General features: G+C 51.7%; 1 protein-coding gene across 2 annotated transcripts; it reads left to right on the forward strand.

Moving 5' to 3' along the window:
• Positions 1-201: 201 nt before the first annotated feature.
• CDR2L (cerebellar degeneration related protein 2 like) lies at positions 202-23,078 on the forward strand. Of its 2 annotated transcripts, XM_010301850.2 has the most exons (5): positions 202-711; positions 13,210-13,322; positions 14,676-14,824; positions 15,792-15,956; positions 17,734-23,078. In XM_010301850.2, exons 1-5 carry the CDS (start codon positions 633-635, stop codon positions 18,617-18,619), a joined length of 1,392 nt encoding a protein of 463 aa, XP_010300152.2. In that variant the 5' UTR covers positions 202-632; the 3' UTR covers positions 18,620-23,078. The 2 variants fall into 2 exon arrangements, with proteins under 2 accessions (XP_010300152.2, XP_075626546.1); XM_075770431.1 differs by lacking the exon at positions 13,210-13,322 and having other exon boundaries at positions 582-711; positions 17,734-18,760.
• Positions 23,079-23,948: the final 870 nt, after the last annotated feature.

A 23,948-nucleotide genomic window follows, 5' to 3' on the forward strand; every position in this document is an offset into this window, starting at 1 on the left:
CTGGCTGACCTCCCCGGGGTCGGGGGGATAGGGACCCAGCCGGAGGCATCATAGCAGGGGGGCAGCTCCCCCCTCCTTGCAGCCCGGGTCACCCCCATCGTGCCAGCCCCAAACCCCGCTCCCTGCAGCCCCGTGCCCGCGGCAGGGCTGGGTGGAGAAGAGAAGGAGGAGGAGAAGGAGGACGGTCTCGCCTCGCCTCCCCCTTCCCTCTCGCCGGGTTTCCTTGCAGCATTTCCATGCTAGAGGTCTCCACCGAGCTGCGGAGAGAGGATCTGCCTGGCTGCGCCGGGCCCTCTTCCTTCCTTTGTGCATCCCCCAGCCCCGTGCAAGCCGTGTCCCCCCGCCCCGGCCGCCACGTCCCCGCTTCATTCCCCCCCCCCCGCCCCCGGAGCCTCCCCCGGCCCTGGAGGCAGGAGGAAGCCGCCCCCCCACCCCGGGCAGGCAGAACCGGGGCAGCGGCGAGGTGCCGGGTGCCACGTCGTGCCACCCTCCCCCTCACCCCCCCCCCTCCGCTTCCCGACCAGGGCACCGAGGCCGCATCCCCGCCCGCACCCATCCCCGCTCCGCATCTCCGGCGGCGGCGGGGTCCCCTTTGGCGGATGCTTCGCGTCTCCCCGAACCGCTGGTGCTAAATGCTGAGCGCCGACAGGATGGAGGAGTTTCAGAGCGAGGAAGAGGAGCCCTGGTACGACCAGCAGGACCTGGAGCAGGGTAAGGATGGGGACACCCCGCAAGCTGCCAGGGATGGCGGGTTAGGGGGATGCGGGGGCAGAAAAGGGGGCACATCCCGGGTACAGGAGGGTGGGATACCTTCTCTCAAGAGTCACGTTTGCTTGGCAAAAGCCATCTCCCTCGTCCTGCGGCAGCACCTCCTTGGAAATCTCAGCTCCGCTGCTCCAAGCCGCTGTCCTGGCTGTGGAAAGTTTAAATCTGATGGATAGAGGCAGGGAGCCCAAATCTGTCCTCAGTACCAGGGGGGTAAAAAATTGGGTGTGTTACATCCACGAGGAAGCCGGTTCCCCAGAAAACTTGCTGCAGGCAGAATCAAACGTAGGTAGTTATGGCACTGCTTTCATCTCAGAGCGGTGGCAGGTAGAGTTAGCAGGCACACTAGTTAGAAATTAATACATCGGAAATAATGTGTTGCTAAGCTGAGGATGCTGAAAGTATTTCCCAAAAAGCTCTTGATGTCCAAGCCTAAATCGAAAGGGATCTTCAGCTTCTAAGTCACCTCATTACTTCTGGAGATTTTTTCCAATCAGCCATCAAAGCAGGAGAAATTGGGAAAGAGAGGAAAGAAAAAAAAAAAAAAAATCAAGGCCAAGTTTCAAACAGCAGAAATAGCCTTGTTAGAGGACAAGCATTCACTTGTGTAGTTTGTTTTGAAGTAACTGTACCTATGTTTACACTAATTCTATGTAATGTTTATCCTAAGACTGGACAGTTGGTAGCTGTGGTATTTGGGGCACTTTTTTTTTTAAATTTTGCTTATCTTAATATTTTGAGTCAACACGCAGTAAGTAAATAACTGGAAGAGGTCCTGTTTCAGGCCAGTGGCCTAGGAATGAACCAAACTGCTTTGTCAATGCGTAGGGAAAATTATTCCTACCTAAATACAGTACCCCTCCGACGCGTTGCACTATAGGTACGATACAATTATATAGTTGCTTTACCCAGCTGACTGTCAGCAGGGATGTGCTGTCCAGCTGCAGTGCTTCTGCCCACTGTCGCTCCATTATATCGTGATTTAAAGTTTACACAACTTCAGCTGCAGAGGCCCAGCAAGGAACGATAACCAGCCCCCCAGGGATTGCTGCAGCTGGTTTTTAACCCAAAGTTCTCAGTTACCAGGAAGTATCAACAGCAGGATACTGGGCCCTGTTCTTTGAAGCACAAGGCTCAGATTAAGCTAGGGCAGAGCACAGAGATGGAGCTATCAGCTGAATAAACAGTGCAGCCTTTGAATGCTCAGAAATTCACATTTCTGGGTGACGTCTTCCCATGGCTCACAAGGGGCCTGGGCACTGGTCCAGGGGCAGGATGCAGGCTGAGGAACAGCAGAACTACGGATGAATATAAGGAGTGTTGAACAACATGGGACCAATGGAATTTTTTTTTAGCTTAACACTGTCCCTGGTGTCAGGTTCATGAGTCAGCACTGGCACCGTACAACCGGCTCTCAACAATAAAACCACCTTCCTGCTGCAGGCCAGGTTCCCAGCTCTGTCCTGGCAGTGTGAATGCAGAATAACTGCCTTCAGACGATGGATTGATGCTGGGATAGACTCCACCTTTGAGCACGTACAGGACTGGAGGAAAACAGACCCAAAACAAAGCCCAGCTGTGGGGTTTGCAGCCTCCTGTACAAATGGGGGTTGCACAGGCTTGCACAACCTCAGAAGGAGAGATGGGGAAGGCTTTAACTAAAATCAGCCAACTGGAAAGGTCCTACGGGGTAATTACAACCATAATTAATTTGTATGGTGCACAAAGCGTCATGAAGGACAGCGCTAGACTTTGTCCCCATAGACTGCGCCTTTGCGTTACAGCTGTAGCAGCACCCAGAGGTCTTTGGTGATGGCACAGCCACGGAGCTGTTGGTTTGGAAATGGGAGGTGGGAGTACAGTGTAAGACATCCAGCGTAGCATGATTACGAGGCGGTCGCGGGCCAGCATTACTAAGAGGATCGGCATGCCAACAGCCCAGGGTTGCACAGAAACCCACGCCTGGCAGCAGCGTCAGGAAGGCGGAGGACAAAAGCATGGGCTTAAAGAGTGTTCCTTAGGAGCCAGGGGCGGGAGAATCGAGAAGCAACCTAAGCTAGGAGAGTAGAGGAGGTTCTGTGAACCAGTTGGTTGCTGGGCCTTTATCGTCATTTCACAGCATCATCAAATATTTATTGCATTTACATCCAAAACTGTTTGCTAAGCAACGGATGGCTTAACTGGGAGCTCTGTGATGATTATGTTAATTAACCATTTTAGCACCACAGAGGAAATCATGCCTCCACCTCCACTCCAAGCACCTGTTACTTTCCTCCCCATCCTCCACAGAGCTTTGGCTTGCTGAAATAACTAATTTTTTCAAGAAAATAAACCCCAATCACTCTTCCCCCCACCTTGAAGTGCCCACAGTGACTGACTGCATCCACCACATGCCTTGGAGGCAGCAAGATCTGGTCCCCAGCCTCAAGGCACTTCCAGCCTCGTTCAGATGAATCTGGTGCCTTTCAGATTCCTTTACCTGTTCCCTAAAATTCTGCAAGCTTGCATGATTCAAGGAGACTTGACAGTGGCATGGAAACAGTACTGGGGTCCTCTGAGGTGTTTCATTTTTACAATGTTCCCTCTGGGAAGGCTTTCTGATTTGAAGAAAGAGGTAAAAATGGAGCTCTGATTGCTTGGTGGTGTGGCTTTGCTTATTGCCAGGCTTTCCAGCCATGAATTGATGTTAGCACTGCGTTGGTTCAGCCACAGCCTCGCCTTCCACAGGCTAGGGAATCCATGCCTCTGAGCATTAAAACCAGAATACAGTGATGGTGAGCCTTTCTCCAGCCATTGGGAACTGATGATGTGGCTACAGTTGCATCATACCCCGGGTACAGGGCATACGTGAAGCCAGGCCCCAAGAGAATGAATGAGCTAAAATTAGACAGTCTGAGCTGGGGATAAGTGGGAACACCTTTTCTGTTCATCAGAAGCATTTGTGTTCAGCACGGCTGCGTGCCAACTCAATCACATCTGGATCCAGAGCAGAGACCAGACCCAGCAGCTATCTCTGCCAGCCTTCACCTCCCCAGACAAGTCCTCCTCACAGTCACCCCACCACATTCCCTGATCTTCCCAGCCTCCCTATCCCCCGCCAGCCTTTGGGTCTAAGCCAAAAAGTAGAGTTCAGCCCAAACCACCCTTCCGGTCCCTGGAGCCTAAATACAGCCTAAGTGCTGGGGCAATTCCCCCCATGTCAATAAAATGGCCTCGTGTTGCTCCGAGTTAGCCAGCAGGACCAGAAGTAGCACAAGAACTAGCGCATCATCTCATTGCCACTGTGAGACCGATAGTCCTCTCCTCCTGGGCAGCCATAGAAACTTTTGGGCCAAACCATCTGCAATGCAGGCTTAGGACTTTATGGCTGTAACCTCTAAAGGTCTCCAGATTTAAGTATCTTATTTTAATTCCTCCTCCTGCCAGGCATCTGATTGCTTGCATGCTAAGAAGGAAAATGACACAAGGTGCTGAGCTTGCACCACTCCCGACTCATCCATGTAAAGACACAGGGTCACCAGGTCCGGTGATCAGCTCCTGACGTGGGGATAACCCAGGGGATCAGTGCTAGCACCCGCCAGCACCCATACCTGCCTGTTTTCTGCATCACCCAGCCTACGTGGGGTGGTCCCTAGAGCTGCAATTCACTGTCGGCTTGCCCAAAGGATTCACTGCAGTGGGGAGCAGGTAGCACCCCAAATTCTGTCCCTCGTGATGCATTTATCCCAGCAGTCCAGCTCAGGTGTCAAGCCACGCAGGTTGCCTATCCTCCAGGAGCGCAGCGGTTAACTCGCTGTCCTTCCTCCCCAGCGGCAAGCCAGAAGGACGGAGTTTTGCCTGCAGTAGCTGAGCCGCTGACTTATTTAGCGGTGCAGTACAGCGGGTAGCTTATGGAAGTGGAAAGTTTTCGGTGACTAATTGCTGAGCTGCTTGGGAATGACAAGAGGGACTAGAAAAGTCACAGGGGACAAGGGAATAAGATGACAGGTTAGTCTGAGGAAGGGATAAGAGCCTCCAAATCTGGGGAAAAAAAAAAAAAAGAATATATATATAGACACATTTCCTAGAATAAAAATTCCCGTTATGCGAAGGCAGCAAGAAAACGGGGTGCAAGAGAGCCCCATACAGCAACTTCCAGGATCTCCCTCCCGATCTCTCGCAGAAACGCCGTCCTACATCTGCCGAACCCCAGGCATGTACTTCCCGCTGCGGGAGGGAACAGAGTCACAGGCACTGCTGGAAGGGAAAGGAGGAGAGGCAAATGGGTGGGCAAGAAATCGGAGTTTTCAATATTTCCCACCCTGAAACGATCAGCTAACAGTGGCCTTTCTCCTTGGCAAGGCCGGGTGTGAAGGATTATGCTCCGAGTCCTGAAGGACATTGCCCCTGCAGCAGCCCTGAGCCCGAGGGATTGGAAGCCAAGGCACCGGCCGCTAACGCCCTGTGCACAGAGGCTGTCCCCCCACCCCGGCATTTTCCAATCCTCTTTCTTTCCTCCTGTACCAGGCAGCACAGGCTGGTGACAGGACAGATGCACTGACTCAGTGTGACAGTCAGGAACCACTCAGAGCTGTGACAGCACCAGGGTCCGATCCTGCTCCTGCTAAAAGCAGCGCCAGGCTAACGCACGGCTTGTTCCATCTCCTCTGCTAAATGGCCTTTCCCAGAGCAGCACAGTTCCCACCTCACCCAGCTAACACATCTGTGTGTTCATACCAAACGCATCATTAGGGCTTCCAAAGTCTCTACTTAGCCTGCTCAAAAACACTGATGTGGGCCAAGAATTTAGGAAAATAACTCCAATAGAAAATAACCTGGAAGAATGAGACCAGATGTTACACAACTGCTAGTCTTTGCACAGCTGGGAATTTTAAAGTGATTTAATATTAGAGTTTGTCCTTTTTTTTTTTTTCCCCATGCGTATTTAACAAACAGCTGTAAACCTTCTCTCCAAAAGGTGACAGCTCTTGTAATGGTTTAAACAGCCTGTTCCTCTGCAGTCTTCTGGGAAGTCACTCTAGTTTATCCCATGCGCAGCGCAGCTGCCCTGGCACTGCTCAGTTAACTCGTCTCCTCCTTGAGGATTTCCGTCATTTGAGCGTGTAGTGTCCAGGTCCATGCTGACCCCTTCCAATTCGGCAGCTGCTGGCAGTTGGAGCTAGGACATTATCATGGTGTCTTCCAAGTTTTCTTGGCCCACAAGCAAGCGTTAAGTCCTGGGAAGGCACACTGGACCGGGAGGTGGTGGCTGAGCACTGGTCTCTGCAGGAGGAGGCAGAGCAAGGAGCAGCACATCATCCCACTGAGCATCAGTCCTTGCAGCAGAGCTGCTTCAGGGACACTGGTTTTGGTGTTGAGCTCTTGAAAGAGGCATTGCCCTGCATCCTGTTGGTATCCACTGCAGTCAAGACTAGTGATGAACATAAATAACACCGTCTTGAGAGGACATCAAGTACTTTGTCACCCCCTTTCCTTGCAAACTCAGACTGGAAGGCTACAGCACCGTGTTCCTTCTACCTAGCTCCACAAATGGCACCAATCGCTCATCTGAGATCAGGACTTCTTCCCATATGGGCAGCACCTCCAGCCAGGACCAACAGCCTCAAGCACAGGCACAAGCCAGCTGAGCTGCCTGTGAGCTCAGCACCTGGAGGAACAGGGCTTCAGAGCACATCCCAGCAGTGGATGGGAAGGGAGCAGTGCTGGGGCAGCAGCGAGCAAGATGACACGCTCTAAAGCTAAGCAGAGGGGCTATCAGAGAAGAGGTGGGCAGGTTTTGGAGTTGCTGCAGAGGGTCAGGCTGTTTAATGCCTTTAGCTCCAACATGCAGCTGTGGAAGAAGGAACTTCTCTGGCACATGAGAGGTAGCAGACAGGAGTAAACAGCAGCCACGATGCTGGTGGTGGTCTTGGGGGCTGCTGAAGGTGGCAGAGTTTTGCTGGAACTTGGTTGCTTCCCAAGAGACCAAACCACCCAGGATCAGTGGTCCCTCCTGCCTCCCCCCCCCAGCAAGAGGGCAGCGCGGGCGGCCGAGTTAGCTGGCAATGGCTCGGAGTTGGAGAATACGTTGTGTGAGCGGGCTGGAGAGCTGACATGGTTGTGGCAGCCCATTGCTGTAGGCACCGTGCCCTGCTGCACGAGCACGCTGCCCTGTCCTTCCCGGGTCGCCTTTGCTTGGGGCTCTGCACAATTCTGTGGTGCAGCAGCAGCAAAAGACAACGTGTAAAGTCTCCCTCTGGCTAATCCTCCTTGTCCGTCCTGGGTCAGTTACAACCTCCTGCCCCCAAAACACAGCAGGGAGATGAGATTCCCACATGGCATCAATCCACGTGTCTGCGTCTTTAGCTTTGAAAGAGTAAAAGGCTCTAGTCACAGCTCTCTGCATCCCAACGTAACTAATTAGTTAGAGCTTTGCTGCCCTGAGGAGGGGTGCACGCAAGAAAGCACTATCTGCCATGCTCCCTCCTCTTTCCTCGCTTCTTCTCCCCAACAACTCCACTTGTACGTATTTATTTAGGATGCTTTCTCATCCAGGTGCACTATCAGAGCCTCCGAGCCACCAATCACTAAGCTCTTTGAAACCATTTTAGCCTACAAGGCAAACACGGGCACCGAGGCTGTTTAGATAAGAGAACAGCAGGGAAAGATGCAGACGGGGGCCCAACCACGGTCTAATAACATACTCTGTGTTATCATGCTCTAACAACTCGGCAAAACGCACGTTGACTGCTGTGGGCACAGGGATGGGACTGCTGTGTATGTGTTTGTACAGGCGCATACGGCTTATAAGCAGAGGTAATCATCCTAGATCTCAAACATTAACATATCCCCCCATCCAGAGAGGCTTTGGGGCACAGGATGATAGAGGGCAGAAAGAAAAAAAAGGAGAGTATCAATTAAATCAAAAAAGCCAGACAAGCATCTGAAGAATTAAAAAAAAAAAAAAAAAAGAGCTGATAGAAAGGAAATATTGAATAGGACTGAAAAATACAAAAAGCAAGAAGGGAGCAGCAGGGGCTGAGCAGGCTGGAGGGTTTCCCTGCAGCCCAGCACGGTACAGACAGTGCACCCTTGAGCCCCTGCTCAGCCTTTTCCTCTCCTTGGTGATGCCACTTTTGCTCAGGGGACTGGAGGCAGCATGGAGAGAGCTGCTCTCACTGGGCTGCGTTTGCCTCGACCCCCTGCAAACTGCATCCCTTTGCCACCACCCGAGCTCCTCCCGTACCAAGGACGCTTCCACAGCCAAAGGCAGCCCAGGGGTATGCAACAGATTATGCAAGAAAAAGAAAAGGAAGGAAAAAAAAAAAAAGGCAAGCAGGAAATCCAGCAAATCTCATTAAGCTAACAGAAATGCCCATGTGCCCAACATCAGCTCAGCCCAGCTAGAGCCACGGTTTGAATCGAGGAGGGGGAGAGGGAGGACGCGGCTGTGCTGCCAGGGACTCCACGCACAGCCCTTGCCCGCGCTCACCCAGCCCTGCCAGAGGCATCTGTCCCTCTTGCTGCACTGGGCTGCTCTGCAAAGCAAACCCTGCCTTTGTGATACGCCAAATTACACCAAAAATGGCAGGTCCCCAGGAAAAATACACATCGAGCAGAAAGCTGATTTGGGTAGGAGCGTCCAAGTTATGCCAGTGTAAAAGGAATGGAGAATCCACCCCTCAGCAGTTACACTGGTGGCTCTCTGAAAGCTCTGCCTGGCCATCAGAAACACTATCGTCTGTGGAACGGGCACGTTAACACGGCATTACTACATCCAGACATGCCTTGCAAGACGCTGTCGAGTAGCACTTGCTTCTCTGCACCCCAGCACGTTCCATCGCAAAGGCTTACAAGGGCTAAGCACACAGATTGCCTCCATCACCTGTCATGGAGCAGCAGTAAGTGACATACAAAAGCTGATCTTTATTGTAATACACCCAGACAACACAATCCCTTGCAACTAAGAAGAAAAATAAATGAGTAGCAAGTACACCCTACCCTGGGGTAAACCAGCATAGCATCATTTATTTCGATTTTGAAAGGAATAATTGCACCTACCCTTGACTCTAAGTACCCGTGTGTAATGGAGCAGACAGCAAATGCAATTAAATTAAACGTCAACAGCATTAAACATCAGTTCTTAACTCTCAACCTACCCCATCCATCAGCTAACAAGCACCCTGAACATCCTCCAGAGACCTCCACACCAGAGCTCTGCTAGCTGCTCCTCCCCGCTCTTTACCGGGTGAATTGCCCATCTGCAGCAGGAGAGCGGCCGCCCTTGCTGCAGACCCAGCCCCAACCCTTCAGGAAGGGACAAGTAATTCCTTAATAGACGTTTAGCTGAAAAGAACCTGCAAAAACACGCTCCATAAACCTCAGCTTTTTAGCTTTACAAGCCAAAGGACTTCTAACACACCCCTACAAGCCTGCTGGTCTCGCAGGATGGGGAGAGGGTTGGATTATTTAAAGGTGAGGAGCAAAGCGCAGCATCCCTTGCCGGCACCCGGAGCAGCGGGCACGTTCTCTCACAGCCCAAGCACATGAATCCCTCAACGCAAGAGACACGAAGAGGGAAAGCTCAAAGCAGCTGCTCCAGATGGCGGTTTCCTGCAGAAAGCCTTGTTCACAAGGACCATCTGAACGGCACGATGCTAAGAGCAGCCAAAACCTCCCCTGCCCAGCACCAGGGTTACGCTTCCCCGAAGCCACAACCAAGAGATGCTGGGGGGGAAAAACCCTTCAGGGACAGGCTGGGACAAAGACTGCTCTGCCCAAAGAGATGCAGGCCAGCGCCAGGAAGGCAGAAATGGCTCCGAACCTTCTCTGTGCCTCATCGCAAGCTGCCACGAAGGCTGGGGCAGCCGGGAAGCGCTCGGCTCTGCAGCAGCCCTGTGCGGTGCACATCTGCCTGTGCCAGCATTGCCATGGGCTGCTGCAGCGGGGAAACACCCTGCAGTTTATTCCTCAGCCTCTTTCGGTCAAAGACAACCTGCTGCAGCTTTTGGATCAGGATTTTTTACAAGTTTGCCAGCAGAATTATCGCTGGGCTGACGATGATCTCGGCAGCTTCAGGACAGCTACCTCCTGGATGCACTGCCCGGCCATGCTCCCCTGTACCGAGCGCTGCTTGGATTCAACTCCTGCTCCCTTCCCACCATATGCTCTCCTTCTCTTCCCCTCCCTCCTTGCTCAGGCGCCTTTCCCGTGGAAGCTTGCAGGGAAACGCAGCCTCCGTCCCTCCCTCCGTTTTGCTCTGTAGGCGCAGCTCTTTGTTTGGGGACGCGGGGTGTCTCCTTGGCTGGTGTTAATTAGGAGGGTCACGTCAGCGCTTGTGGCACTGAGAGCCAGAGGGGACCGAGCTGGTGCTGCCCAGGACAGTTTGCATTCACAGCTCTCTCTCCCAAATACAATTTGGGCAACACTGGGCCCCCCCTCCCCAATTTTTAAGTTGAATGTTGGCCATTTCACAGCCGTGCCTTCCGTGCAGGCAGGCTGCAGAGGGATCGGGCACATCGCGCAGACACAAAGCACAGCCGCTCCCCACCACTTTATTTCTCCTGCGTCGAGAGGGGAGGGGGAAGGGAAGCATCAGCATATCTGCTAAATTAGGGCAAGTCGTACAGCACTGGCTGGTTGATCTGAGAGCAGAGAATCAAAGAGGAGTATAAAAAAAAAGAAACAGTGGTGAAACCGGTGTCATACAGAGAGAATCCCCAAATTCCTAAATAGTTCCTCCCCCACACACACACAAACAACTTGCTGAAAAATTCACATTCAGGTTTCTGAGGTCTCGAAGGAAGGGAGCTGTGTGCTCCCCAAGCCTCTGCAGAGCCACAGTTAGCGCAAGATCAAGAGGGTTCTGGTCTAAAGACGACATTAAAGCACTTCCACACCACATCCCCTCCCTCCCCACGGCCCCACAGCCCGGGGGAGACCAACAGGTGGGGGAGAGGACTCGGGCACAACGGGGATGGATGAGACAGGATTAGGGAGACTGCTCTGGCTGGCAAGGCAGGGAGTGAGTGAGTGTGTGATGACAGCTGAGGCAGTTAAAAGACACCAAAAGAACCAATTCCCCCATGTCCTTCAAGCCTGGAGTCTCCCAAGCCCTCAGGCTCAAAACGAAAACCAAGAATCAATTTCCTCCTCGGAGCTCAGCCCCATTCTTCCCTCTTTCCCACTCGTCCCCAAACGCTGCCCATTTCCCCCATTAAATTATTGCTGACAGAGCCCTTTAAATTACAATGCAGGATCTTGCACTGCCTAATCCACTTAACTCAACCCCAGCTGATTAAATTGGATGCCATATGGTGGGAGAGCACTGGTGTAATCCGCAGGGACCGGGACACACTTGACTCATTACCTGGAGCGCAGCACGGAGCCCTCTCGCTACACGCCTCTGCGCCGGGGCCCTGCTTGCTGCAGGGGATACGATTTGCAAGGTGCCGGTCTCCAGCAACGACACCGGCTCTGGCAAGGTGGCAGTGCCATTAAATACAGCCCCAAGCAGCTTAAAGGCACAAATTGTCCTTCATCTCTGCTGGCATCTGGCCTTTCCCCCCTCCCCAGCTGGTGTAGCAAACATTCCATCTCCCAAGGGCACTTTGGAAACTAGGGAAATTTGGTGCTTGGGAAAAAAAAAAAAAAAAAAAGTAATAAATAGGCAGAGGAGATCTGTCCGTGGGGAAACATGCCAATATTTTGATGGCACTGATAGCTGGGATTGCAGCCCCCAGACCAGGTCACTGTGCAATGATGAGGATTATAATTTAAAAGGTCACAGCCTAGAATAACACCCTGCAATGCAGGCCACAGCTGGAGAGCACGTTCCCATGGTAAAGGGGAGATTCGAGCACACACTGAGCAGCTGTTGGCTGGAACACATCTGGGGAGCCAGCCCTCCGGCACCGCTAGAGCCGCACGGGAAGAAACACGGCCATCACCCAAACTAATAACATACCAGCACTTCCCACAGTGCAGCATTATCCATCAGGAAAGCCCCATCCCAAGCACTGACAACACTCCTCCCAACAAGCACCGCATCCAAGAGGTTGGTGCTAGTCCCATTTTGTGATGTGCCACTTGAAGCATGAGAGATCAGTGGTTTTCCCAGGCTCAGAACACATCCTAGGTGTCCTGGTTCCCCTTCCTCTTGTCTTAGCAACCACTTATCCCTCTTTCCCAATCAACTGCAAGGCCAAATTAACTGCTGGACAGAATTATAGCTGCTCTCAGCCCCAGCAGAGCCGTTGCAGAACACATCATTAGCTGCAGACTAGAGAGGAGAATTACAACAGGACAAGAAAATACCAGGGCAGGAAACCCAGATCCCCTTACACACTGCAGGATTGCCCATCCTTAATTATCTAAAACTGCACAATAACCATACCAGAGAGAGAGAAAGAGCAGTAACACACACCAGGACCTGTGTCCTTACCTTTTGAAGGCATAAGGTCAGATTTTCACTCTGCCGCCTGTAAGAGCTAGAACCTCCCCTCTAAAAGCACCAGGAAATATAGGAACCCACATGATCCCAGGGGGTCAGGCTTTAAGACAACCAATTTCTGTGAAAGCAAGGGGATATTATCAAAGGCAGCTGTGCCATCCCAGGCCCTCAAACAGCATCACCTGAGGGGCTCAAGCTTGGGCCAGTACAGGACTCACAGGGTCCTGGGGCTTTTTCTTCACCCAGGAGGCAGCAAACCCAGTATCTTAAGCTGACCACACTGGCAACATCTATTGTTCCCTGTACTTCTCCTCAAGTCCAACTATTTCAGTAGCTTCCTAAGGGCATTTAGAGGTGGCAGAGAGTGAATACTAAGCGGTTTGTCTTCACCCCAAAGCTGCAGACCTGGCTGAGGCAGCGCTGCCTGGGATGCAGGAGGTGCTTCCAGCCCCCTCAGGCCACGCGTGCTTTTATTACTCATGTCAGTCTATTAGCAGGTGATGGATGGAGGCTGACGAGGAAGGCAAGGCACTCCCTTCATTAGAAATAATAATATAATATACAGAGCATCCCCAAGGCCCCTGCGGGGCTTTACCAACCCTTGCTCTCATTCTGACTGATGCTGAGCTCCTCTCAGCCCTGTAGGTCTTGGTGATAGGGGATGGAGGTGCTGAGTACCTGCCACAGCCAAGCCCCGTGGGCCTGATCCTGGCTACGCAGAGTGCAGTGCAGCACAGAAGGGTTCTGCAGCCAGCGGGGCACCAAATCCTCATTGCACGGAGGAACTGCGGGTGTCCCGGGCTCGGCTTCCCCTCAGTCCTGCCACCCAGCAAGATGAATGAGGCCAGATCCTGTATGTCCCATAAGCACGTGTCCACGTCAAAACCTGCCAATAAAACCAGCGCCGTACAAAATGTGCCGCTGTGTTTGCGTGGTGGCGTTTGGGGACCCCACCGCATCCCCCCCCGCAGAGCAGCGGGAACTGCGGCAGCTTTGTCCCGTCTGCTTTTCAGACTTGCATTTGGCTGCGGAGCTGGGGAAGACGCTGCTGGAGCGCAACAAAGAGCTGGAGGACTCCCTGCAGCAGATGTACGCCACCAACGAGGAGCAAGTGCAGGAAATTGAGGTAGGGACACAGTGGGGCCAGGGGTGGGCACAGGAGCTGCTTGGCCACTGCCGTCACCTAAGGGCGATGGTGGGAAGGGGCGCTCCCACCAATGCCAACAGCTCAGATGCCAGGAGAAAGGAAGGGATGTGCCATGGGGATGGGAGTTAAAGTATCTTCTGTAGGAGCCTGAAGCAGGGTGGATTAAGGTCTGGTCAAGCCCATCCCAGCCCTGGAGAGGGTCCCTTTCCCCACTAACTGGGGTTATTTTCCCTCTTCTCACATCCTGCCCCCACCCAGATGCGCACATCAGATTTTGGCACCAGGTTGCATCTGGGGCACGTTTGGCCTTTCCCTGCCCATCCGCCAGCCTTCACGCTCGCTTCTCTTTGCTGCTGCTTTTCCTTTATTCCAGTTATTCATAATCGGGTTTGTTCCCAGCTGGCCCCTCGGCACCCCTGTAACACAGCCCCTTTTGTTAGATGCATAAAATAGCTCTTTCTCCAAGAGCTGCAATCTAAACCACTGTTTCAAGCATCCTTTGGGGTCAGGGCAGTATTTCTAAGAGCCCACAGAACTGAGCTTAGAGGCTTAAACCTGCTGTGCCGGGAGGGTTTTCATCCACCGGAAAACTTCTAGGGATCTGTGAATTAAAAAACAAAGATCAAAACCCCCCTGATTTAAAAGGACACGGGGCAGAGGAGGTCTGCGAGTTCACAAGAGCAGCACGTGATGGCTGCAGGGAGCCAACAGCTGATGTCCAAGAAACTGGTGGATGGATTTAGCCATCCCTCCCTGCAGCCCTTCAGAAGAGCGTCCAACGTGGATTTGGGTACTGATCCCAGCTGAGGGCGAACACTTGGGTAGATGTCCCTCTCCCAGTCTTCTTGGGATAAAATCTTGTGATGACAGACTCACAGAAAGGGGTCTGCAAACACACAGAAACCACACGGCTCCTCGCATTTCATGGACTCAGAGTTTTAGCCTGAATTCCCAAGGAAATGCAGCTTCTGCACTCGATCTGTCAGACGATCCAGTAACCAACTGGCCAATTTCAGTCAACTTTGGTGAAGGGTCACGGTCCCAGGGATATCAACTTTCTCCGGGTACTGGGAATAAAAAAGCAGCTGAATAGAGAGAGATTGAGGTGAGTGCCCTTCACAGAGGGCAGGGGAAGTTCAGTCCTATTTTATACACAAAACAATTTACAGTGGGCAGGGGTATGAATATTTCACTTGTGGAAGATTCTTCAACCAGGCCAGGGATAAATCAGCCACAAAATACATTATCAGAGGAAGCAAAGGCTGTAGGAATTTCTCCCTGTGAAACAACCTGGATTTTGGATGTCAAGTGTTTCTGTTTCACTTCTTGCAGTACCTGACCAAACAACTAGAGATGCTGCGGCAGATGAACGAACAGCATGCGAAGGTCTACGAGCAGCTGGACCTGACGGCACGGGACCTGGAGCTAGCTAACCAGAAGCTCGTGCTGGAAAGCAAGACATCCCAACAGAAGATACAGTGGTATGGCTTCCCCTCCTCCCACCGCAGCGCTGCTGTACCCAAGAGACCTTCATTTCACCTCTCCCCTGCCCCAAAGCACGGCATGTCTTTGCTATTTAAGCCGTTCTCTTATCGTTCGGGTTTTGCGGCTATTTACAACACGAGCTCATTGCACCGATTCTGATTAGCGGAGGTCAGCCACAGCACAGACACCCCTGGGACGAGGGCTGGATAAAGGAGTGTCTGAAGCTGCCAGGAGAAAGGCACAGCAGCCTCTCCTCCTCCTCCTCCTCCTCCTCGGATGCGTTTCCTTGACGAAGAGGCACATAAGCAGCTCAGGGAGGTGCCCAGCGCACAGCCCGGCAGACACACTAGGCACAGATCCAGCATTTAGTGAAAGCCTGGCTAGTCCATGCTGAAACACCAGTTTGTCGATAATTTTTTCTTTCCTAAAGCAGGCTCATGGTCAAGGTCATCCCTGGAAACAACAGACTAAGCCATGTCCTTGCAATGCAGCATCTTTTGCAAACGACTGTGCAGAGAGGGAGTTTTACAAACTGCATTCACAGCCAGAACAAAACTAAATCTCTGCCCGGTCTCTCTGTGTCTATCTCTACAAGGGAAACAAGAGGAAGAGAGTAAATAGCTCACACGCTTGCTTTTAGTGCAGAGGTATTCCAGGATAGTCCTTATGTCCCAGAGGTGACAGTTTTAGCCAACTGATTTGAGGACAGAGGGTCTCAAATTAGTACAATCCCTTGCCACAGCTTCAACCCCCCACCCTGTTCTCCAAACACCTCCATCCAAGAGCGACCACACAGAGAAAACCCAGCCGCTGCCATGAAGAGCAAGCACTGTCACGCTTCCAGGGTGTACGCCGGAAACTGGAAGCACCTTCCCCAGACTGGCTTTCTCTATAGGGAAAACCCCACCTTTCAAGGACCTATAGGGCCCTACTCCTCACCTGTGCTCCTTCATCTCTCCACAGCTTGACGGAAACGATCGAGGGGCTGCAGAACCAAGTGGAGGAGCTGCAGAAGCAGGTGGAGGAAATGCGGAGCTTGGAGCAGCTCCGCATTCGGCGGGAGAAGAGGGAACGGCGCCGAACCATCCACACCTTCCCCTGCCTTAAGGAGCTGTGCTCCAGCCCCAGGTACAGAGCCTCCAACCCTCTCCCCCACCCGTGATCAGGGGATGCGGTGGGTTAGCCCCTCTGGGAGTGCACAAAACCTCACGTACACCCCCATAGAGATCTAGGCTCTGCATCAGAGCCTGAAACTGGATGCTGGAGGTGAAGGGAGGACCTCCTTCTCTCCTACCTGCCCACCTGAGCAGGTGGTGTTGGCAAAGCAGAGACTTCACGATCCCAGCATCAGCGATGCCTCGAATGGAGAGACGAAAGCTCTTTTTCAGAGGGCAAGAATAGCCTCACGGGAGGATGCGGATGCCTCACAGAGCTGCACTGGGCCAGGCTGCAGGGGACAGGCGTTGCCTGGAGGGTCTGTGACATGGGACATCAGCAGGGAGCTGTGCGGGAACACACAGCAGACAGGACGCATTGCTCGAGCTCTAGATAGCTCAAACCAGCCTCTCCCAGTACAGCCCACCCAGTAACACACCATGTGAAGAGAACCCTTACCTCGAGCTGACTACGCAGCTTCCCTTCCCGAACCAGCACAGCCCGTTTTCCCTTTGCAGCTGCCTCCCAGCACAGGACCAGCATCTCTGGCATGCTGAAACCAGTTGAGATGGTGCATTTTTCCCTACACCCCCCAAGAGCACCAGTCACGCACCAAGATATGCCTCGTGCTGCCAAGTGCTGTACAAACACCTTCAGCACTATTGCATGCTTGATCCTCCTTAAAACCCAGCCACTGCGTTAATTCACTGACCTCGTGAGGGCATTTCTTGCTCAGCTTTGTCCATAATAGAGGCTTCTTTAAATAGATAAGCAATCGATAAACTTTGTTACTGCAAGCATCCCCTGCCAGAGGATACGAACGAAAGACACTTCTACTGCAGCAGCAACAGGGATGTTATGAGGGCATAACCTAACCCCCAGCAAAATCCACTTAATGTCTCTGTGGTTCCTTTCCCCCCAGTGCCCCAGTCCCACCCTCCCCCCAGTGCCTCGGGACCTCAGTTCGGCTTGCAGGTCTGCAGTTGGCTCTGAAGGTCAGGCTGCCCTTCAGTAACTGGTAAATCTGCTCAATACACCCCGCCACCAGCCGTGCCTCCCAGGGGAAGCCACAGTGCTTGATTTTTCCCAATCTGTTCTAACCAGACAGGACGCCATGGGCACTTCATCAAGGAGGAGGAAAATCTGATTTCCCAACAGCAATGTGAGGGAAGGGGGAAGTGCAACTCTGTCAAACGTCTCTGTCTGCCTCCTTTGCTGTGCAAATCTTCTCCCACTCTCTCTAGAGCACCTCCCAGCCACAGGACAGCAGAGCCTGGGTTTTGCCTGGGTGGGGTTTGGGGGTGTTGGCAGATGCAGCGGGTAGTTGGTGAACAACATGATGCAGTGAGTAGCTGATGAAGTCCAGCAGGAAAAACTCAAAGCTTTTACTTTCAGCTCAGACTGGTAGCACTTGAGCATTCATCCTTGCTTCGTGGCAATGTTGGTGGCTTGTCTGTTAATAAGAGGAGTCTTTTACCTTTTAGGGTTTCATTTCCCTCTCGTCTTTCATCACTGCTATCAAATGAGACTGCAGGTTCTCTGGGACAGAGACTGGTCTCTGTGTCCAGAAGAGCCATCGCCACACCTTGTGGTCTCCTGGCACACGGGAGGAGGCATATCTCGCTCCATGAGCTCAGCTTACCTCCTTTCTGGGCATCAGTGGGATTACTTACATGACAGTAAGGCACAATGAGTCCCTCGTGGACTGTCAGTTGGTCAGACTCTCTCAAGGGTCTTTCCTCTCTTTCAGGTATGAGGACGCATTCCAGGTCCACAGCTCTTCCACGGAGTTCAACCAGAAGCCACTGGAGAGGGAGAATGAGCGTCTCCAGGCCATGGTGAACTCCCTGAGGTCCCAAGTCAACCAGGAGAAGCAACGGAAGGAGAGGGTTGAGCGAGAGTACACCTCCGTTATTCAGGAGTACTCGGACCTCGAGCAGCGGGTGTGTGAGATGGAGAACTGCAAACTGCGCATCAAGGAACTGGAAGCAGAGCTCTTAGAGCTACAACAGATGAAACAAGTCAAGAAGTATCTGCTCAGCAGAGAAGACAACTTGTCTGAGGCCCTCCTTGAGCCGCTGAACAATGCCCCAGAAGCGGACTACATCGACCTCTCTGAGGAGGAGGGAGGAAAAAGTCATGGGCCATCAATGACGCCTTCCCCAAACCACCCCGTCCGGAAAAGCTGCAGTGACACAGCCCTCAATGCCATCGTGACCAAGGATGCCGTGAGTCGGCACGAGGGCAATTACACGCTGCACGCTAACAACGTGCGTAAACGAGGGATGTCCATCCTGAGGGAAGTGGACGAGCAGTATCACGCCTTGCTGGAGAAGTACGAAGAGCTCCTGAGCAAATGCCGGCAGCACAAGGACAGTGTGCGCCACACAGGGGTCCAAACGTCCCGGCCCATCTCTCGTGACAGTTCCTTCAGAGATTTCCGAGGAGAGGGACATGAGTTGGAAGAGCGGAAAACCATGGAGAAGACCATCAGCAAACATGTGGAGGCTGTGGACAAGCGGCTGGAGCAGAGCCAGCCCGAGTACAAGGCTCTTTTTAAGGAGATCTTCTCCCGCATCCAGAAAACAAAAGCAGACATCAATGCCACAAAGGTGAAAAACAAGAGCAGCAAATGAGTCCTGCCTCTCTGCAAACTCCCACGTGCAATCGCAACAGCCAAGTCTTCTCTTCAGCCCCAGGAAATGCCACGTGGCCCCACTGCTTTGAAGGTTCGAGAGGTCTACAAGCAAGAAAATGTCACGGAGACTCAACTCACATTTTTTTAAGCTTGGGCTCTGGGCAACTTGTTGGGACAATTGTACATTGTAGTTAGAGGATTTCAGAAACTGTATGACGGATCTCTGCATGAGTTGCTGCCGCTGCCAGACATCACAACAGCAACGTAAGCCACACCACAAAAAAAAGAAAACCGATCACCTCCTCCACCCTTCTCAGCTTGTCTTACAGCCCAATTATCTGCAAGCAAACGCCTGGATGTCCTCCAGCATCCTGCCACGGCTGGAGCGCAGTGTTTCAAAGTAAAATAGAAAGCCATCAGAACATCAGGGCTGCTCCAGCACACCAGCCCAACCCTCCACTTTGGTTTTATGGCTAAGAACCTACGCTTGCACCCAAGGGACTTCCGTCTACACCTTCCCCAAAGGGCAGTATGTTCTTGCTGTTTAAGCCATTCTCTTATCAGTCAGGTTTTTCAGCTATTTACAATGCAGGCTCATTGCAACTGGAAAAACTTGAAGAGAAACGTAGAACTGATTGTTCTGTCTTCATCAGCGTCGCTTAGTGTTTCAGTCCATGCTCTCCAGACTTTGTACGCGTATGGGATTTCCTCGCTTTAAATCCGCCCCAGTATTTCAGCCCAGGTGAAGCACTGTGCCTGGTAAGAACTTGACGACCAGGGCTTTCCCATAAGCTAGACAAGAAGTGCTATTACAGTATCAGAGACATGCTTTCATCTCACAGTCTGGGTACCAGCCCTCTGTGCTGTGCTCTTCAAGAGGTTGTCCTTGCCCCATTGTAGCAAACTCCTTGAATACAGCTTGCATGGGCTTGCAAAACTGACTCCCAGTGACTCGCACGCAAGCAGAAGGATAAAGCATCACCCTCTTCCGGCGTCAGGAGCTCTGGCCCTGGCAGTAGCGCTGACCATACATTGCCCCACGCTTTTGATCTGAACATCTCCCCAGTCGAGAGGACAGATTTCAGTTTTCTGCTGAAAATAATCATTCTTGGCTGGGGTACTGCGTCCAAAGGTTGTCACCTCTCATGTTCCACTTCCCAGCACTGAAATCTCCTCGCTTTTGCTTCCACGGACATGCAAACACACAGCCAAAAGGCCACTGCAGTCTCAGGAATCACCAGTTTCCATTTTTCATGAACTAGACGTTGACCTTGTATGATCAGACACGCGTTTTAGGCAGAGAAGCAGCGTTTCGTTACAGCTTAGGCAAAACCCTGAGCACCGAGCCACAAAACCCGAGCAGTTCAGTGTAAGCTACCTATTCTGTACCTGCCTGGAGAAACTTCAGGCCAGATTTGGATTCTATTTTCACCAGCTTACCTCCCAAAATCTTGGGGAAATGGCTGGCATTTTTGCAACATTGAGATAAATAAATGAGAATGTGGCTTTGGAGGGGGAAGACTGTTAAAATGTTAATTATCCTCCAAGTCTAGGGCCTTGACGTTATGAGGAGCTACCTTTCTTTCACTCACCATGGAATTAATGCAAAAACAACCCCCAAAATACCCTCTTTTGTTAAGCTGAGTACCACCAAGGTAAGTTGGCAGGAGCACGATGCCCAAACCGCAGCCGTGATCTCCTCCTCAAACCACCCACCAACCGCTCTGCTCTTCCACGCTCTGCATTTTCAGGTGCCCTACGACCCCAAACTCAAGAAATTAGGAGCCATACGCACGACTGTGGCTACCAGCTCTGTAACAGTATGGAGAACCTTCATGCCTTATTTATTTATAATGGAAAGCAGTTGTCTAATAAAATAAATAAAAAGGAACAACAACAGCAACAAAAAGGAGCAGTGTTGATTTTCTCAGAGCATTCAGCGCCCTGTTAATTCAACATTTGTAGCAGAGGATATCGGAAGCAATGTTGGTTTAAGCGAGCCAATGTTTACTCTGCAGTCATCTGGTTGCTGCAGAGGTGTGGGATCACCTTCACTTTCCATTTTAAACAATCCCGTGTGAATCAGCGTCACAGTTAGGTGGCCGGCAGATTAAATATATTTTCAAACACTTTATTTTCTTCTCAGATAAAAAGAAACACCAGTATTCTCAAAGCTGAGACTTTCTTTACAGCTCTTTTTACTTTTAAGAACAGCAGAAGAGTTATTTCTTTGATTTTCATGTACGATTTGGGTCAAGAAAATGCTTCAGGCTCCTTTGCAGAAAGCAGAGAGAGTATGCCGAACTATACTGCTGCATTATTTATATAACATACATTTTATGCACTTGGACTACTAACATTTGCCACACGATAAAAACCCCTCTTTTGTCAGCTCTGAAGTCTCTGTAAGAACCACACAATTTCTAAGCTTGCAATTCAAATGCTATTTTTGTTTTGGTCTTTCTTGAAAAACCACACATCCAAAAATGACTGATGGAAGTAACACAATATTAGTATTTGGCTTAACAAAGGAACAGCTGCCATATATCAGCAGTTTGTTCAGCAAAGTGCTGAGGGCATTTTTTTCTGCATCCAAAAATATTAGTGGCCATATATATATACGTCCCGATGACTGTGTGAGTCAGAGGCATTTGATTTTTTTTTTTCTGAAGTGAGGCTTTCAGCAATCAAAGGAGGGGGGAAAAAAAAAAAAAAGCATTTCTGGCCTTTTATCCCACCTTCTATGTAAACTTTTCCAGTTGCTTTGAAAACACCAAGGAAAACTCCCCAAGTCCATTAAGAGGTAAGTGTTAAACCACCACACTGCTCAGCACAGAAACTGGCCTAATAGAGAGAGCAGCTATTTAATAGCACACCCCTGTGATTCGGGACAGAAAGAAAAATACTGCATACCATTAAAATGGATGAGAAAAAGTATGATATAATAGGAAATAATGATACATTTCAGAATTTGGCAAAACCAATGCCCCTGTTCAGATCATGCCATTAAGATCAATAAGGGCTTGTGAAGAACTCAGTTTCATGCTGAATTTGAAAGGTGACATTTGGACAAGTGCACTTCCATCCAATCTACTCTGGCCTCTTTACCACCAGTTTGAATAATTGTTCAGAAAAGCATCCGTCATTAGAAATGGAGATGGACCACTTGAAGCACAAATTCAACGGAGCTCGAACTCTCCTGGGGAAGGAGATTCCCTGACTCAGCAGTCCTCCGCTCTTACAGGGGCTGAGACCCTCAGGAAAGTCCCTCAAAGTCCCGACTTGCTCCTGCCGTAACTGCTCATGTCCTCACTCAGACAAGGAGCAACCAGCTCCTTGGACATCAGTTTTCCATCATGTTTCAGGGACTTGCTGTGCACCAGTGACCACCATCACCAAATGGGGCGAGCTTGCTTTCTAAGCCAGCATCAGTACCGAGGCAGTTCATGTCTCCAGCTTAAATGCCAAACGCTCGGCTCTCCTTGGGTCACACCAAAGCAAGACCTTGTCATCCCAAGCCCTGCCTGCCAGGGAGAGCTGTCTCCAACCATCCAGAGATCATTCTGCTTTTTACCGAGGCTCTTTGGGTGTCTGCATCAGGTAACGCAGTGTGGGAATGAAGCAAAAACCAGAGAAGCGTCCTTTTAGATGGGTCTGGCTTCCACCGTGTGACCTCCTAGCGCCTTTCCCAGCCCCTCTGCACCGCGCCGTGACACTGTCCTTGGCGTGTGCTACCAGCACAATCACAACGCAACATGTTTGACAACAGTTGGTACAATGAGTCATCCCGCTTTGGATATTTTACCTACCCCTCTGGCTACAAATCACAAACATTTACCTGTTCCCTGTTAGAAATTAAGGTCACCAGATGGCATGATTCGTCTCTGACAGTTCTTGGTTTTTTTTCCTTATAGCATTCTGTTTTCAGCTGAGCTTGGGCAGGGGGAGCAGAGCAGAAGAACCCCAGGACACAGAGATTTGATTAAAACAAAGTGCAGAGCCCTTCTTGGCTCAGCCTCAGTCAGGGCAGACCAACCATCAACATTTGGGACGTGCTCCTTTCCCGAGGACTGAGTTTCCTGATTTTACGCAGATAATCTAGATGGGATCCAGCTCAGATCCCCAATCACATGCTGCCTTTATATCAGCATCGAAACACCCATTTTTGACTTCACCCAGTTTTAAACAAAAGATCATCAGCTCCTGTCAAAACACCAGAGCTAATGACAGCCCCATCCCTGCCTGTGCATTTTCCTGCTGCCAGAAATAGCAATCCCTGCCCCTCTGGAACGCACACCCTTCTTGTCAAGCCAACCTGACAGCTCCCACAGGAGTAAGAGCTGAAGGATTTCCACAAGTTCTTCACGCCTCTGCACTCCCTTTCCACCTCAGCATCTCTCTTACAGACCTGGAAATGTGTATGTGCTGCTGCATCAGCATTAAAAAAAAATATTATATATATACATGTATATATAATGTTTTAGTACACTTGAGCAGATCGAAATCTGAAACATCCCAGGTGCAAAAACTACAGTACACAAAAAATGCTGGATGTATCTTCACTTTCACCGCTGGCTGTCACCGCTCAGCTCGTGAAGGCGTGGGCTGCAGGCAGGAGCACACTGTCCCCCACCACTGCCTGTGCCCCAAGGAGCTGGAAATGACCTGCCCAAACCAGGGTACCCCTGGCACCCACCGCGGGGCCCCCCACACCATGTGTCATCCCCCCAGGGTCACCACATGGCCACCTCACCCCAGCATCCTCGACCCCAGCCATCCCACCACCCCCACAGCATGGCCTGCCTCAGCACCCCCTGACCCCACATACCCCCACATGCCCTCCAGGTCCCACTCAGTGCCCCCCAGACCCATATAACCCCCAGATGCCACTCAGCGTCCCACAGACGCCCACAGATGCCCCACAGACCCCATGTAACCCCCAGATGCCCCACAGGCCCCATATACCCCTAGACCCCACTCAGTGCCCCACACAGCCCCCAGATGCCCCACAGACCCCATATACCCCCAGACCCCACTCAGTGCCCCACACAGCCCCCAGATGCCCCACAGACCCCCCCTCAGCGCCCCACAGACCCCATATAACCCCCAGATGCCCCACAGACCTCCTACAGCCCCCACATAGTACCCCACAGACCCCCACTCACCCCCAGTCGAGACCTCACGGACATCACACACCCCATAGATCCCACACATCACCACACACACCCCCACACAGCCTATATACCCCACATATCACACACACCCTCCCCCCGGCTCCCACAGCCCCCCCCCGCATCGCTGCTCCCGCAGGCCCCGCCCCGGAACGC

Source organism: Balearica regulorum, chromosome 18 (genome assembly GCF_011004875.1).
Source record: "Balearica regulorum gibbericeps isolate bBalReg1 chromosome 18, bBalReg1.pri, whole genome shotgun sequence".
Lineage (NCBI taxonomy): Eukaryota > Metazoa > Chordata > Aves > Gruiformes > Gruidae > Balearica > Balearica regulorum.

Bases quoted from the DNA above. Each gene is read 5' to 3' on its own strand.
- CDR2L (XM_010301850.2), top strand. From the start codon at position 633: ATGCTGAGCGCCGACAGGATGGAGGAGTTTCAGAGCGAGGAAGAGGAG. The intron at 712-13,209 runs GTAAGGATGGGG...TCTGCTTTTCAG, and splicing joins CCAGCAGGACCTGGAGCAGG to ACTTGCATTTGGCTGCGGAG. The intron at 14,825-15,791 runs GTATGGCTTCCC...ATCTCTCCACAG, and splicing joins TCCCAACAGAAGATACAGTG to CTTGACGGAAACGATCGAGG.